Source organism: Mirounga angustirostris, unplaced genomic scaffold, assembly GCF_029215605.1.
Source record: "Mirounga angustirostris isolate CCGP_5_RB_7025 unplaced genomic scaffold, mMirAng1.0.hap1 SCAF_6, whole genome shotgun sequence".
In the NCBI taxonomy this organism is placed as follows: domain Eukaryota; kingdom Metazoa; phylum Chordata; class Mammalia; order Carnivora; family Phocidae; genus Mirounga; species Mirounga angustirostris.
This window is the reverse complement of record NW_026991714.1, coordinates 12233943-12247852: the sequence shown is the minus strand read 5'-3', so window position 1 is coordinate 12247852 and position 13910 is coordinate 12233943. Positions and strand designations below refer to the sequence as shown.

At 40.2% G+C, this 13910-nt stretch overlaps 1 protein-coding gene across 1 annotated transcript in view; it reads right to left on the bottom strand.

The window, feature by feature from the left end:
• EPRS1 (glutamyl-prolyl-tRNA synthetase 1) overlaps positions 1–5540 on the bottom strand; it is a 67286-nt gene extending 61746 nt beyond the window's left edge. Inside the window, exons 1-2 of the mRNA XM_045876874.3 lie at positions 5364–5540; positions 1450–1534 (exon numbers count right to left, since the gene is read on the bottom strand). Of these exons, the coding sequence (XP_045732830.1) occupies positions 1450–1534; positions 5364–5409 (131 nt within the window). The 5' untranslated portion in view covers positions 5410–5540. The remainder of the gene's footprint in view (positions 1–1449; positions 1535–5363) is intronic.
• Positions 5541–13910: the final 8370 nt, after the last annotated feature.

The following is a 13910-nucleotide window of genomic DNA, read 5'->3' as shown; positions in this document are numbered from 1 at the left end:
TATTGCAATCATGAAACAAGGATACTATAAAAGGAGTACTCAAAAAATAAAAAATTGAGCTCTTAGATAATAAAAATATAGCAGAAATAAAAAACTCAATAGAAAAATAGGAATGATAAAGTTGAAGAACTCTCCAGAAAGTAAAGAAAAAAGAAAAAATAGATGAAAAATGAAGGTGATACTTAATCCCAACATCCATATGAAGAATAGAAAATGGAGGAGAAAATCATCAAAGAAAAAAATTTTTTTTAATTTCCAAAACAGGATTTCCAAGTTTCCACATTGAAAGGAGACTAAGTACCCAGTGGAACAGATTCAAAATGGACCCACACAGGGCACCAAGCTGGCTCAGTCAGTAGAACATGTGACTCTTGATCTCAGGGTTGTGAGTTTGAACCCCACATTGGATGTATATATTACTTAAAAATAAAATCTTTAAAAAAAAAATTGACCCAAACCAGACCATATTACTGTGAAATTTCAGAACACTGAATCAAAAGAAAATATTCCTACAGACCCCTGAATCAGAGAGGCTTCAGAAGAAAGAGAACAAAGCAAACAATTATTCCATGGAAAAGTAAAAGTTGTACACAAAAAAATAATCATAATATGTGGCTCAGCAGTGAATAAAACTTACTGGGTCATTACAGTATAAACACTGAATGGCGACCTAACCAAAATTATGATACAACTACACTGGGAAGAAGGAGGAGATGGGGAGGAGAAGAATGTGTGTGAGTGTGTGTTTTTATGTATCTTGCCCCTTTCCCAATATAAGTCTTTCTGTCAGTTTATTATGAACCTTTTAAACACATTTCAAATCTGTATCCAGCTTGAGAATACCCTTGAAAACTTCTTTCAATTTGGTCCAGATTTTATTATGTGGTGAAGTATTCTTAAAAGAATCTGAAACCAGGTTATAACTATTCCTCAGTTTCATTAAACTAAAATTAAGGATAATAATATCTCCCTTTCCAATTCTTTTTATTCTTCACAGTGGGTTCCAGAAAAAAAAAAAAGTTTAATCTTCCATATATCCTGGGATGCACATGATTCACTTTAATCAAGAACATACAATATATGCTCACCACATCAAAACCAATGATGTATTGTATGGTGACTAACATAACATAATAAAATTTTTTTAAAAAATAAATAAATAATTAAAAAAACACAATATATGCTCGTAGAAACCTGCAAAAACAGAAAAGTAAAAAGAAAAAAAAATCTTTCTGTACGTTTCTAGTTTCTTTTAGATTATAAGTGGGATCAGATAGCTTGCTGACAAATATAAGCCTCTGGATATACTTCTTTTAAGAATGAGGAAGAAAAGCATACTTCTTTCTAGAGTTAATCTACCAACTAGCAAATAAAACAAGCATAGAACATTGAATTCCGAATATTTAAAAAATGCTGTTCAGTACTGAAAACAGACACAGAAGTACTTACTCAGACACATAAAGAATATTCTCTTTCCCTTCTTCAAGAGAAATGCTGACGTCGCCTTTCACATGTTCTACGGCCAGCAAAGCTCCTAAGTGGAATGAGATGAAAAGATTTTTCTTTATTAACAATGTAGTATTTAAAACCTGAATCATAAAGCAGTAAGAATGACTCAACAAACCAATCATAAAGCAGTAAGAATGACTCAACAAACCAAGGAGTAAACTTCTTTCCCAGTAGTCTTTATATAAAGAGAAAGGATCACCTTCTGGTCTTGGGAAAATAATATATAAGAAACTATTCACTGGCATACTCCAACTGCTTTTGAGTATGTTCAGTTTCCAGTTAAGGGCATCGAAATAAATCTTTTCTTCCCTCAGGAGACAAGAAATGAGAACAGTGCCTTGTATAAAAACTGTTAATAGCATCTGAGTGATTACTATGTGGTAGGCACTATGCTAAAATGCTTTACAGTCATTATAATTTTTAATCTTTGTAGTGATCTTAAGACGTAAACATCTTTATCTCCATTTTACAGAAGAGGAAACTGAGGCTTGGAAAGATTAAATAATGAACCCAAAGTCCTTGACTAAATATGTGACACTCAGGAACTGAATGCAGGCCTATGGCGGTCCAGAAGTTAAACTCTAAAACACGGTGTAATCTGCCTCTCAACACCTATTAAATATCCTAAATTGATTCATTAATCTTTTGTCCTTTAAATTTGGCCAACATGAACCACCAGCACCCAGATACTGATTTCTAAATATCAAGCTCCACTGGAAACAGGGCTGTGGCAGGGAAGGTACAAGACAGACCTGGAAAATTCTGTGCTAGAAAGCAAGAAGTAATCAAACAGATAAGCCAAAAGGACACAGAGGCCAACTTGGAGGGGCTCCCACTGGCAAACAGTAGCAATGTAACTACTACCATAAATGATACAAGTTTTAATGTGTCCATACAAGGAAATCCTATATAGCAAATAAAAAGCATGAAGCTCTAAAGTTCTGTTACAGGCAACAAGTTAGCATTATCCTAGGTACAAAAGAATATATATGATATGATTCAATGTATATGAAATTCTAGAAAAAATAGAATACTGACAGAAAGCAGATCAGTGGCTATCAGGGACCAGAGATGGGGAAAGGAAGCTGACTGCAAAGGGACATAAGGGAACTTTCCAAAATGAGAGAAATATTCTCTATCATTATTGCAGTGGTTACTGTACGTATCTGTCAATTTTAAATTGGTGAAGTTTAGTAAATGCACGTTATAGCTCAATAAAACTAATTTTAAAAAATAAATTTTTTAAATTAAAAGAGTAAAAGTAAATAATACAGATTATAACCTGAGACATTTTGTTACGAATTTTTTTTTAATGGGAAAGAAAAAGATCTTCTGCCAGAAAAATGTCAACTAATACATGTAGAAGGAACAGCAGATTGGAAGGTCACCTTTTGGCATCTTCTTAATAATAATCAAGTTGGGCAGGAAGCATCAATGGGTGCTGAAACATGTAAACGAAGGTTTGAGTGGAATGTTTACATGGTCCTAATGCATCTCCCCACAAAATGTCTGTCAAATGCAGAGAAAACTCTGCAGTCCATAAAGCTGGCTGACACCCTCTTAAGTAATCAAGGTTACATCATCGGTAATGGGAAAAATCAAATTCATGCACCAATTTATGGGCTACAATGAAGAGCAACGAATCACTTCTGTGCTACTCTTGCCAAAGATGTGTAGCTGAATAAAGCCACAAGTAAACATCATTGGGACATTCTTCGAGTAATTGGTTTTTAGTCTTCAGAGAGGTCAAAGCTATGAAAGCCAAGGAAAGACTGAAAAAACATTCCAGATTGAAAGAAACTGGAGAGACATGACAACTAGGTGCAAAGCATGATTCTGGATTTTGATCTCTGTACTACTGAGTGGTGTTGGAACAATTAGTGTTGGAATATGAACAGGGTGTCTGCATTAAACAGAAGAATGGTATCAATGTGTACTTCCTGATTTTGATGGTCCTACCAGGTCATGTAAAAAGGTTCCTTGCTTAAGAGAGCTGTATGTTGGCATATTCCTGATGTTGAAGCATCATTATCTGCAGTATGCTCTTCAGTGGTACAGGGGGGAAAAAGTAATTGGTTCTACTCTTGTACCTTTTTAAGTTTGAAATTATTTTAACGTTAAAAAAAAAAAAAAACACTTCACATGCTGAATGCATGTAAAACAGGGAAATTCCAGCAATGCAATCTATTTTTCTAAATGTTTCATCCAATTTTATTGATTTAAAGATGTTTTTTAATCAAACAGTAGGAAGAATTAAAAAACAAACAAGGAGGGGAAAAGCAAACATATACTCTATAATTGGTCTACAGTTCAAAACGACAATAAATTTCTCTAAGATCCTCTTTCAGAATAATCAGAATGTGATCACTAAGGAAACAGGGGGATTTGCTAAGTAACATTAGTAAAAACTACAGCTATGGAATATCTAAAATGTGTCAGCATTTTACCTACAGTCTCATTTAATTCTGGCAACCAACCCTATGTAGAAAATACTAGTCTTCCTTTCTTAATCAGAGGACTGTGGGAGAAGCCAAACACAGAACCCGCCAAGGTTCCACAAATAGTAAGTGGCAGCCAGGATCGGACCCAGGTCTCCAGGAACCAAATGTTTTTGCTCTTAACCATGAGACCACACTGTCTAGTACTTTCCAGCCCAAAGAGCAAACCCATTTTTTTTTTTTTTTTTTTAGAGTTTATTGATTTGTGTGAGGTTAGCCCATAATTACTGGAACCAATATGCTAAAACATTAGCATTTTTTAAATATTTAAAATGGCTATTAAATTGTGGGTTTTATTCCAAAAGACTCAGAACACCACCGAAGTTGACAATGCAATGAGTAATTCTGTCACCTGCATCTAAAAGTCTGCACTTCCCCCACATTAAAAAACTACTTGTGGGGGCTTAGTCCGTAGAGCGGGTGTCTCCTGATCTCGCGATAGAGTTCGAGCCCCATGTTTGGTGTAGAGATTACTTAAAAATAAAATCTTTAAAAAAAAAAGTACTTGTGAGTCTATACTATGCATACACATTAACCAATAGGAGATTAACAAACTACTCAAATTCTTTTGCGTTATTTCCCAAAGTAATGAAAAAGCAGAAATCCTAAACTATCTCTCTACAGTAATCTCGGCCACACAGAAAAAGCAAATCCAAATAGAACTTAACATGTACTAGGAATGCGACAGATCCGACGTTTACTCTGGCGTTGACCACATCCGTAAGGGTGTGTAGTAAAGCAACCCTATCAGTCCGCAGTGTACTTGAGTGTTCCAGCAATTACCCTGCCACCATTAATTAAAAATAAATGCAACCTCGTTGTAATGCAACCTCAGCTACTACAATCGTCTGCCTTGTTCCCCTTGAACCCAACGAAACATAAGGTAGTCAAGTGGACTGAAGATCTGTTCTGAGAAGAGGGAGGAAGGGAGATGTAAGTAAAGGGGGGTATGCTAAAAGAGGGGACGCGAAGACGATGATTTTAACTTTCAAAACGCTATTTCTACGAGCAGCTCCAGGTCTCTGTGGAAAGCCATTTCAAAAAGGGAGGGGAGTTGGCTGACAGTCATCCCTCTTAAGAGAAAAGGTCCGAAGCTGAGCGACGCGTCGCTCTGCCTGGGCTCACACCACGCCTCCCTCCACGCCCGAGAAAACGGTCTTCAGGAGCAGATCCACATGCCAGGGGATGGAAGATGAGGGGCGCAGAGCTCACTCCGTGTACAGTTTCGAGGAGAGGGCAGGCCTAATCTCCCAGACCGTGACCGCCACTGCGCAACGCCGGGCGCGGCGACCTTCCCTGCCCCGCACCCTCCCCGGCTGATGCAACCCACGCAGGTCGGCGGCCTCGTCCCCTTACCCAGCGGAGGGTCTCCTGCATTCACGGTCAGACAGAGCGTCGCCATCTCCGCCGGTCTGCGGCTACCTGTCAGTGCGCCTGCCTGGCCGTCAGAACCTCTCCGAACCCGCCGAAAGCAAGAAGCTGCAACGTGTGCGCGCGCCTGACGTTGCCGCAGCCTTCGCCCCTCCCCTGCGTCGTGGCTCCCGCCGTCTCCGCGCACACCGCGTTGCGTCATCGCCGTGCGCCGTCTCCGCCCCGCGGCGGGCTCGAGGCCTTCGACCCCGCCCCTCTCCATTTGGGGACAGGAGGGCGTACGTGGCGATTTACGCCGCTGGGATAGACGCTGAAGTGAACAGGACTTTACGACACTTGGTAAAGTGAGGAGAGCAAGTTATGAGACCGTTTCCACCGTGTGAGAGGCGTGCACGTGAGCCCCGAAACAGAACCCGCAAGTGGAGCAGTGTGTTGATGGCGCTGTGTTTGTAAACACAGAAAGTCGTGGAAGCATGCACGCCACACCGGCAGCCCTGGTTCCGCTGGGGATGGGGGGAGCTTTTCTAATGTTTCCTCATATTTTTCAAAAGAAGAATGTGTTTCCAAGAGTTATTTTCGTACGTGAAAATAGTGCTTAAAAAGGAAGGATTAATTTATAAAAGGCATTACTAAAAGCGGTGCCCGAATTTGTTTGGGCTTTGTTTGCCTGGACTCTGCAAGCGTGCCTTTCACAGGGTCATCGGATTTCTCCTCTCAACCCTCTGTGGGGGAGGGGAGGGGGGAGGGGAGCGTGTGTGTGTGTGTGTGTGTGTGTGTGCGCGCGCGGGCGCACGCGCGCGCGCTTCGAGTCAAGGGCCCAAGGATCGATTACAAAAACCATCTCACCTCACCACTCCACCACCACCACCAGTTGCCCCACGTGGCACTAAGTGGGGTCACTTGGTGCTATTTAACTGGAGGCTAGGGTGGTCGAAGGTGCAGAAGCGCTTCACTCACCTGATGCCTGCGGTGGGAAGTCTGGAAGCCTAGGCTCAGCTGGACCCCACTCCCTCTCCATAGTTTCTTGGGTCCGCTGCATTTAAAGCCTAAAGACTTTTTACAGGGTGTCTGGGTACCCCGAGGGTTCCAAAAGACCAAGATGTAAACTTCCACGTTCCTTCTGACCTAACTTTGCAAATCACACAGCATCACTTTTGCAACATTTGATTGGTGACCAGTGAGTACCACAGGGCCCACCCAGATAAAAAAAAGAGGACTGCACAAAGGCATGAATACCAGGAGGTACGGTTCACTGGGGTAAATAGTAGATTAAATTGTGTCTCCCAAGAAAAGATATGTCCAAGTCCTAGCCCTCAGTCCCTGTAAATGTGACTATTGGGAAATAGAGTTTTTGCATATGTAATGAAGTTAAGGATCTCGAGATTACATCATCCTAGGAGAGGGAAATTTGACACACTTTAATGAAGTCACAGAGACACAAAAGGAAAGGCTACAACAGGTCAGGTTGAAAGTCAAGATGTCTGCATCACCAATTTCAAAAGTTTCTTACTGAATTAAAGAAATCCACTGATGCACATGAACTGAACATCATGACCAAAAGGCTCTATGGAAAAATGATGCATCAGTTTCTTCAGGACTTGTATAACGTTAAAAATCTAACCTAGCCAGTGTGGAATCTGTTGATTATGTAAACGCTGAAGAAAGAAGAGTTAATTCCTGGGTGGAAGGGCAAACAAATGAAGAACATCAAGGATTACTTTCTAATGGCTCTCCTAGCAGCTCTGTTGTACTGGTTCCGATGAACAAGTCTATTTCAAAGGGCAGTGGGATCAGGATTTTGATAAAGAACATACTGAAGAAGGAGAATTTTGGCTGAACAAGAATATGAGCAAATCTAAACAGATGATGAAACAAAGCAAGGTCTTTAGTTTTGCCTTCCTGAAGGATGTACAAGCCAAGATCCTGGAATACCATAAAAAGGCAAGCACGACTTCGCTGATCTAAGCAGGATTGATCATGCAGATCTCAGCAGGATTTTGCTGCTGCCAAATGAAGTAAGTGGTCCGCAGAAGCTTGAAGATAAACTCGCCACTAAAAAATTGATAACCTGGGCAACTCACAGAATATGAGCAAGAGAGATGTAGATTTGTACTTCCCGCCGTTCAAAGTGGAAGAGCTCTGATGTCAAGGCCATGCTGGGAGCCATGGGAATAGCGGATACGTTCAGTCAACAGGGCATGACCAGGAGCCAGGGGGCTAAGGTGTCTAAAATCTTACACAAGTCCCTTGTGGAGGTGACTGAGCAGGGCACAGAGTCTGCAGCTGACACTGGCATGGAAACTTCCAACATCATTGCCAATTTATGAAAATTTCCATTGTGATCACCCTTCTGTTCTTCAATCACATTCAAACCAACAGCATCTTTTTCTTTGGCAGAGCCTCTTCTCCCTAGATGCTATCAGCCAGTCAACTACTTTCGGTAAAATCTCAGAGTTGTTCCAGTAAATTGATTGCTAGAAATAAATAGGTTCTATTTGATTTGTTTTCCTTTCTAAACACCAGTTTATAACAGAGAATTTAATAGTTGAAATGGCATGTCTGCCTATTTCTCTCTCCACACACGTAAACCTACACTTTACCCATTAAAATTCCCTTTAAAAAAAAAATTCCCCTTCAGCGGCACCTGGGCAGCTCAGTCACTTAAGCGTCTGACTCTTAATTTTGGCTCAGGTCATGATCTCAGGATCATAAGCTCCAACTCTGCGTCAGGTTCCGCATCAGGCTCCACCCTATACATGGAGCCTTGGTAAGGTTCTCTCTCTTCCTCTCCCTCTGCCCTCCCACCCCCATGCACATTCTCTCTCTAAAAAAAATAAATAAAAATAAATCCCTTTGGACAAAACATGCAGCTTCAAGAATGGACAAAGGAATATTTCAATACTGCATCTTCAGAAGTTGAAATATCGTTTATGAACTGTTTTACATTAATGAAACCAAATTACACCTGCTCTTCAAACTTATTAACCCAGACACCTCCATTTCTTTGAATTCAGGTAATATCTGGGACTCTTATATATCTCTTTTATAAAACATATTATCAGTAAACCAATGACTTAAATTAAAAAAAGAATACTAGCACATCTTTTATCTGTTTGTGCCACTTTCCTTTTGCCTGAAATTATTTTCCCCCAGATTTTCATGACTGACTTCTTATTCAAATTTCAGACCTGAATATACCTTCACATATCGCTTTTGCTGTCTTTAAGCTTTTAATTTTTGCTAATCTTGCATTTCTTATCTATAGCCTTTCAGACATAATATTTACAGATTGTCTTTCATAACAAACACAAAAGTGAGAAATGGAACTGTTACCTGTTTAACCTCATATTCTCCATTGATGGTTTATCTCCACTACTAAGTTAGACAAAATGTTCTACTTGAAATCAGAGTAGTCTTGAATCAGCTTTTGTTACTTTTTCTGTTTTAAATTTATCCCTTTAAAATCACTTAGCAGAGAGCTTTTTTTTTTTAAAGATTTTTTTAATTCATTTATTTAACAGACAGCGAGAGAGGGAACACAAGCAGGGGGAGTAGGAGAGGGCAAAGCAGGCTCCCCACTGAGCAGGGAGCCCGATGAGAGGCTTGATCCCAGGACCCTGGGATCATGACCTGAGCCGAAGGCAGATGCTTAACTGCTGAGCCACCCAGGTGCCCCAGCAGAGTGCTCCTTATGCTGCTGCAACTTCAGCTCCTATGTTCTGGCCCTTTTATTACATATCAGCTTTATTTATGATTATAGACTCATAATTTCATTAAACATACAACAATGAAAGAGCCTTTTATTTTTCTTGGTCACAGTATCATAAATGGCCGAGGGATAAAACTTTTTCTCAATGTGTGGAAACACTTTAGTAAAGCTAAATGAGGTAATGGTTAGAGGGGGTAGGGGAAAGAGAATTATCAAGTGCTATATGATGCCATTAAGATGAGAAAACTTGTATTATCATGCTCAGCATTATTTTATGACTATTAAGAACTCCAAGGTGAAAGTCACATTCCTCCCTGGTTGTGGGCCCTTCTACTTCATCAACTTATGCCTCATGTAATTTTTTCAGATTTGGTCACAGCTTCCACGTAGGTAGTAAGCAATGTGTTCATGCAGTGCTAATACTGCAATAGTTTACACTGATATCTGCCCTCTCCCAAACATACACCTCTTGGTCAATACGACTTTTAAGATTTCTTTGATGTTATTTAGTTTCACAAGGGTCCAACAGAGTTTCCTGCACATCAAGGATATACAGTCACTAAATATTATGGAGTGATTGAGTCTTACATGATATATAGGGAAAAGATCACTGTTTATTTGCTGAGAAATCCTTGGGTCTCTTTTCAAAATTCTTTTCATAGTAAGTGTCTTTTACCATATGATGCACTAGGGAATGCACAAAGAATACTGAAATCATTTATTCAACAAACAAGGGACGCCTGGGTGGCTCAGTCGGTTAAGCATCTGACTCTTGATTTTGGCTCAGGTCATGATCTCAGGGTCATGGGATCGAGCCCTGTGTCAGGCTCTGCGCTCGATGGGGAGTTTGCTTGAGATTCTCTTTCTCCTTTTGCTCATTCCCCCCTTCTCTTCCCCCCCCTTCTAAAAAAATGAATAACTGGGCGCCTGGGTGGCTCAGATGGTTAAGCATCTGCCTTCGGCTCGGGTCATGATCCCAGAGTCCTGGGATCGAGCCCCGCATCGGGCTCCCTGCTCAGCGGGAAGCCTGCTTTTCCCTCTGCCTCTGCCTCTCTCTCTCTGACTCTCATGAATAAATAAATAAAACATTAAAAAAAATAAAAATAAAAAAATGAATAACCAAATAACCTGTTTTTGAACAACTTCAGTGACGAGGAACTTAATACCACCCAAGACCGCCCCCTCTGTTTCTAAACACCTATTACTATTAGATGCACCTGAATCTGCTTTTCTGTTCATCTGTCCACTATCCTCAGAGGCTCTGCAGAACAGCTCTGGGATCCTCCACATGACAACTTTTCATACATTGAAGGCTGTCATGATATCTCCCATGTCTTTGTTCTCTAGGCTGGATGTCTCCAGTCCTTTCAATAATCCTTCAAATGATAGTTTTAATCGATCCCAGCTGCCCTCTTCAAAACATGCTCCAGTTACTCAATGTGCCTTTTAAAATGTGATCCTCAGAACTGTACAAAATGTTCTGGGTGTGGTGTGATCAGGGAAGAGTGCAGGCAGAAGCACTGTCTCTTTTATTTTGCCCATCACAATGCTACTAAAGTATACCACATTAACTCTTTACAGTCACATTAAAATGTTGAATCCTATTAAGACTATAACAATTCCAAGATAGAGAGCTCAGAAATAAACCTATACTTATAATTATGGTCAATTAATCTACGAGAAAGAAGGCAAGAATATACAATCCTTGTATATGCAAGAATATACAAGTCTTTTTAATAAATGGTGTTGGGAAAACTGGACAGCTACATGTAAAAGAATGAAATTGGACCCCTTTCTCACACCATATACAAAAATAAACTCAAAATGGATTAAACCTAAATGTAAGACCTGAAACCATAAAAATCCTAGAAGAGAACACAGCAATAATTTCTCTAACATTAGCTGTAACCACATTTTTCTAGATATGTCTCCTGAGGCAAGGGAAATAAAAGAAAAAATAAACTATTGGGACTACATCAAAATAAAAAGTTTTTCTGCACAGCAAAAGAAAAAATCAACAAAACAAAAGGCAAATGAATAAATGAAAGTTTGCACAAAGTACAAAGGTAACTCAGACAATGGAAAATGATTATTCATGGTGAGTTGGAGAGGGAGGAGAAAATAGTAAAGGATGGCATATGTAGGGGATGGAAAAAAAGTTCAAAGGGAGAACATGAGCTAAAGCCTGGAGTCATGAAGCTGTGTGTATTTAGAAAACTTGCCAGTTCATTACTGTCAGAATGTAAAATATTTTGCAATGAGAGATTACAAGGCTAGAATGTAGGCAGACACTAAATTATAAAGAGTTCTGAGGAGTCAGATTTATCCTGTGATAGGAAATCAGTGAAGACTTTTAAGTGAGGCTGAGGGAGATGATTAGGATTGCATTTTACAAGGACCACTGCAATATGGCAGATGGATTGGGGTGTGCAGAAATGGTGGCAGAGAGACCAGTTAAGATGTGATTACAACAGGGGTGCCTGGGTGGCTCAGTCAGTTAAGCGTCTGCCTTTGGCTCAGGTCATGATCCCAGGGTGCTGGGATCGAGTCCCACATCGGGCTCCCTGCTCCGCGGGAAGCCTGCTTCTCCCTCTCCCGCTCCCCCTGCTTGTGTTCCCTCTCTCGCTGTGTCTCTGTCAAATAAATAAACAAAATCTTTAAAAAAAAAAAAAAAGATGTGATTACAACAGTCTATATGAGAGAAAAGATGAAGGCCTAAACTAAGGCAGTGAAAATCAAAATTGAGAACAGAGCTTCTCCCTCTCCCTCTGCCCCTCCCTCTGCTCATGCTCTCTCTCTCAAATAAAATCTTAAAAAAATAAAAGAGATCCTCCTCCAGCCCCCCATCCTGCCCCTGTTGCTTTCTAGCTAATCTTCCTAATTGATTTCCCCTGCAGCTTTACCAGAAGCTAAATAATTTCATTTACTTGTTCCTTATCTGATTTGCTTCATAAGAATATGAGCTCAACAGAACAGACTTACGCCAGTGTTACGTCCACCACCAAACATTTAGCACCTAGAGCAGTGACTAACAAATAGCACATGCTCAAAACATTATTTGTTGAAAGAGTGAATGGAAGCCACGGTGAGAGAAAGCATGGTATTTGGGGGGGAACTTTAAAGGGTTGAGCATGGCTGGCTGGATATAAGTTTGTGATCAGAGTTGAGGCTGGAGAAGGAAAAAGCCATGACATTAGAGGGTCACATGCTGTGACAAGAAATTTGTATTTTATCCTGAAGGCAATAGGAAGCCCTGAAAGATTTTAAGTAAGAGAGTGGCACTACTAGATTCGATTTTGTGGAAAATCATCCTGGAGGATACGATAAGTGGAAGGGAGAGGAGTTACAGTGCAGGCAGGGAGATTAGTCAGGAAGGCACCACAGTGATGTATGGAAGAAATAAAGGAGTATGAGGGTGTAAATTAACGTATAGGCAATGTGAATGAAGAGAGAATGTCGACTTCCAAATATGCCTCTTGGATAACTCATTTTTAAATAGGAACCTGTAGAAAATGCCTTCAAAGTTATTCTCACATTGCACTTGGGTTTTTTTTTTTTCTTAATTAGGTTTAGTCTTCTCTTTATAGATAGGGAATTCTGTTCAGAGGGAAGTAAATGGATTTAGGAAGTGATTTCCACATATGGCCAGTTATTAGGATCACCTTGAGGATTTGTAAAATAATTTAAGGAGGGATGGAAAAGAATGAAGAGCTTGGTAGATATAATAATTCACAGACACCTGTGAGACATTCAAAGCAGGCTCTTGGGCATGGCAACCTAGAATCTGAGAAGTTTTTTGTTTTGTTTTGTTTAAAGTAAGCTCTACACCCAAGGTTGGCCTTGAACTCACAACTCCAAGATGAAGAGTCACACACTTTATTGACTGAGCCAGCCAGGCACCCCTGTGAGGTCTAAACTAGATAAAGATTTTGGAATAAGGGCAAACAGAAGCCATATGCGTGGATTAGATCATCTACTGAGAAAGTAAAGGGAACCTAGAGCAGAATCTTGGTGAATGTTGACATTTAAGGGAAGGGAGAAACCAAGAAAGAAGACCAAGTAGGAGTGGCTAGAAGAGGGAAGAAGAAAATCACTGAGAAGAGAGTCCCAAGAGATTGGAGTCATCAAAGGTATCAAAGCCACAAAGACCTCTTCAGGCTAGGTTACGGATGTTCTGAAGATATTACCTAAACTTCAATGATTATCAAACTCCCTGGAGTAGCCTTCTTAAAATATACAGCATCAAAATTTCTGGGATGAGCCTATGAGTCTGTATTTCTGAAAAGCCTCCTGGGTGATTCTGATATGTAGTTGGGTTTGAGAACCATTAATTTAGATGACTTGCCTAATCCAGTAACAGAGAAATTTATTTAAAAGCACTGGAAAGATACCCAAAAAAGAAAAATCTAGGCAGAATGTCAGAATACTTTTGATAGCTTATGTTATAATTTCTCCTTGGAAAGAACTAAGGTAAGTCCCTAACTTGCCACAGTTACGCATTTTAGAATGACGCCGCCATAAGAATAATGTCCACAGTAGAGAATATGTCATTTTCAAGTACTACTTAAAAATGTTAAAAGGTGGTAAAGAACATAAAGAGCTAGAATTAAATAATTTATTACAGGGGCGCCTGGGTGGCTCAGTCGTTAAGCGTCTGCCTTCAGCTCAGGTCATGATCCCGGAGTCCTGGGATCGAGCCCCGCATCGGGCTCCCTGCTCCGCGGGAAGCCTGCTTCTCCCTCTCCCATTCCCCCTGCTTGTGTTCCCTCTCTCGCTGTGTCTCTCTCTGTCAAATAAATAAATAAAATCTTTAAAAAAAAAAA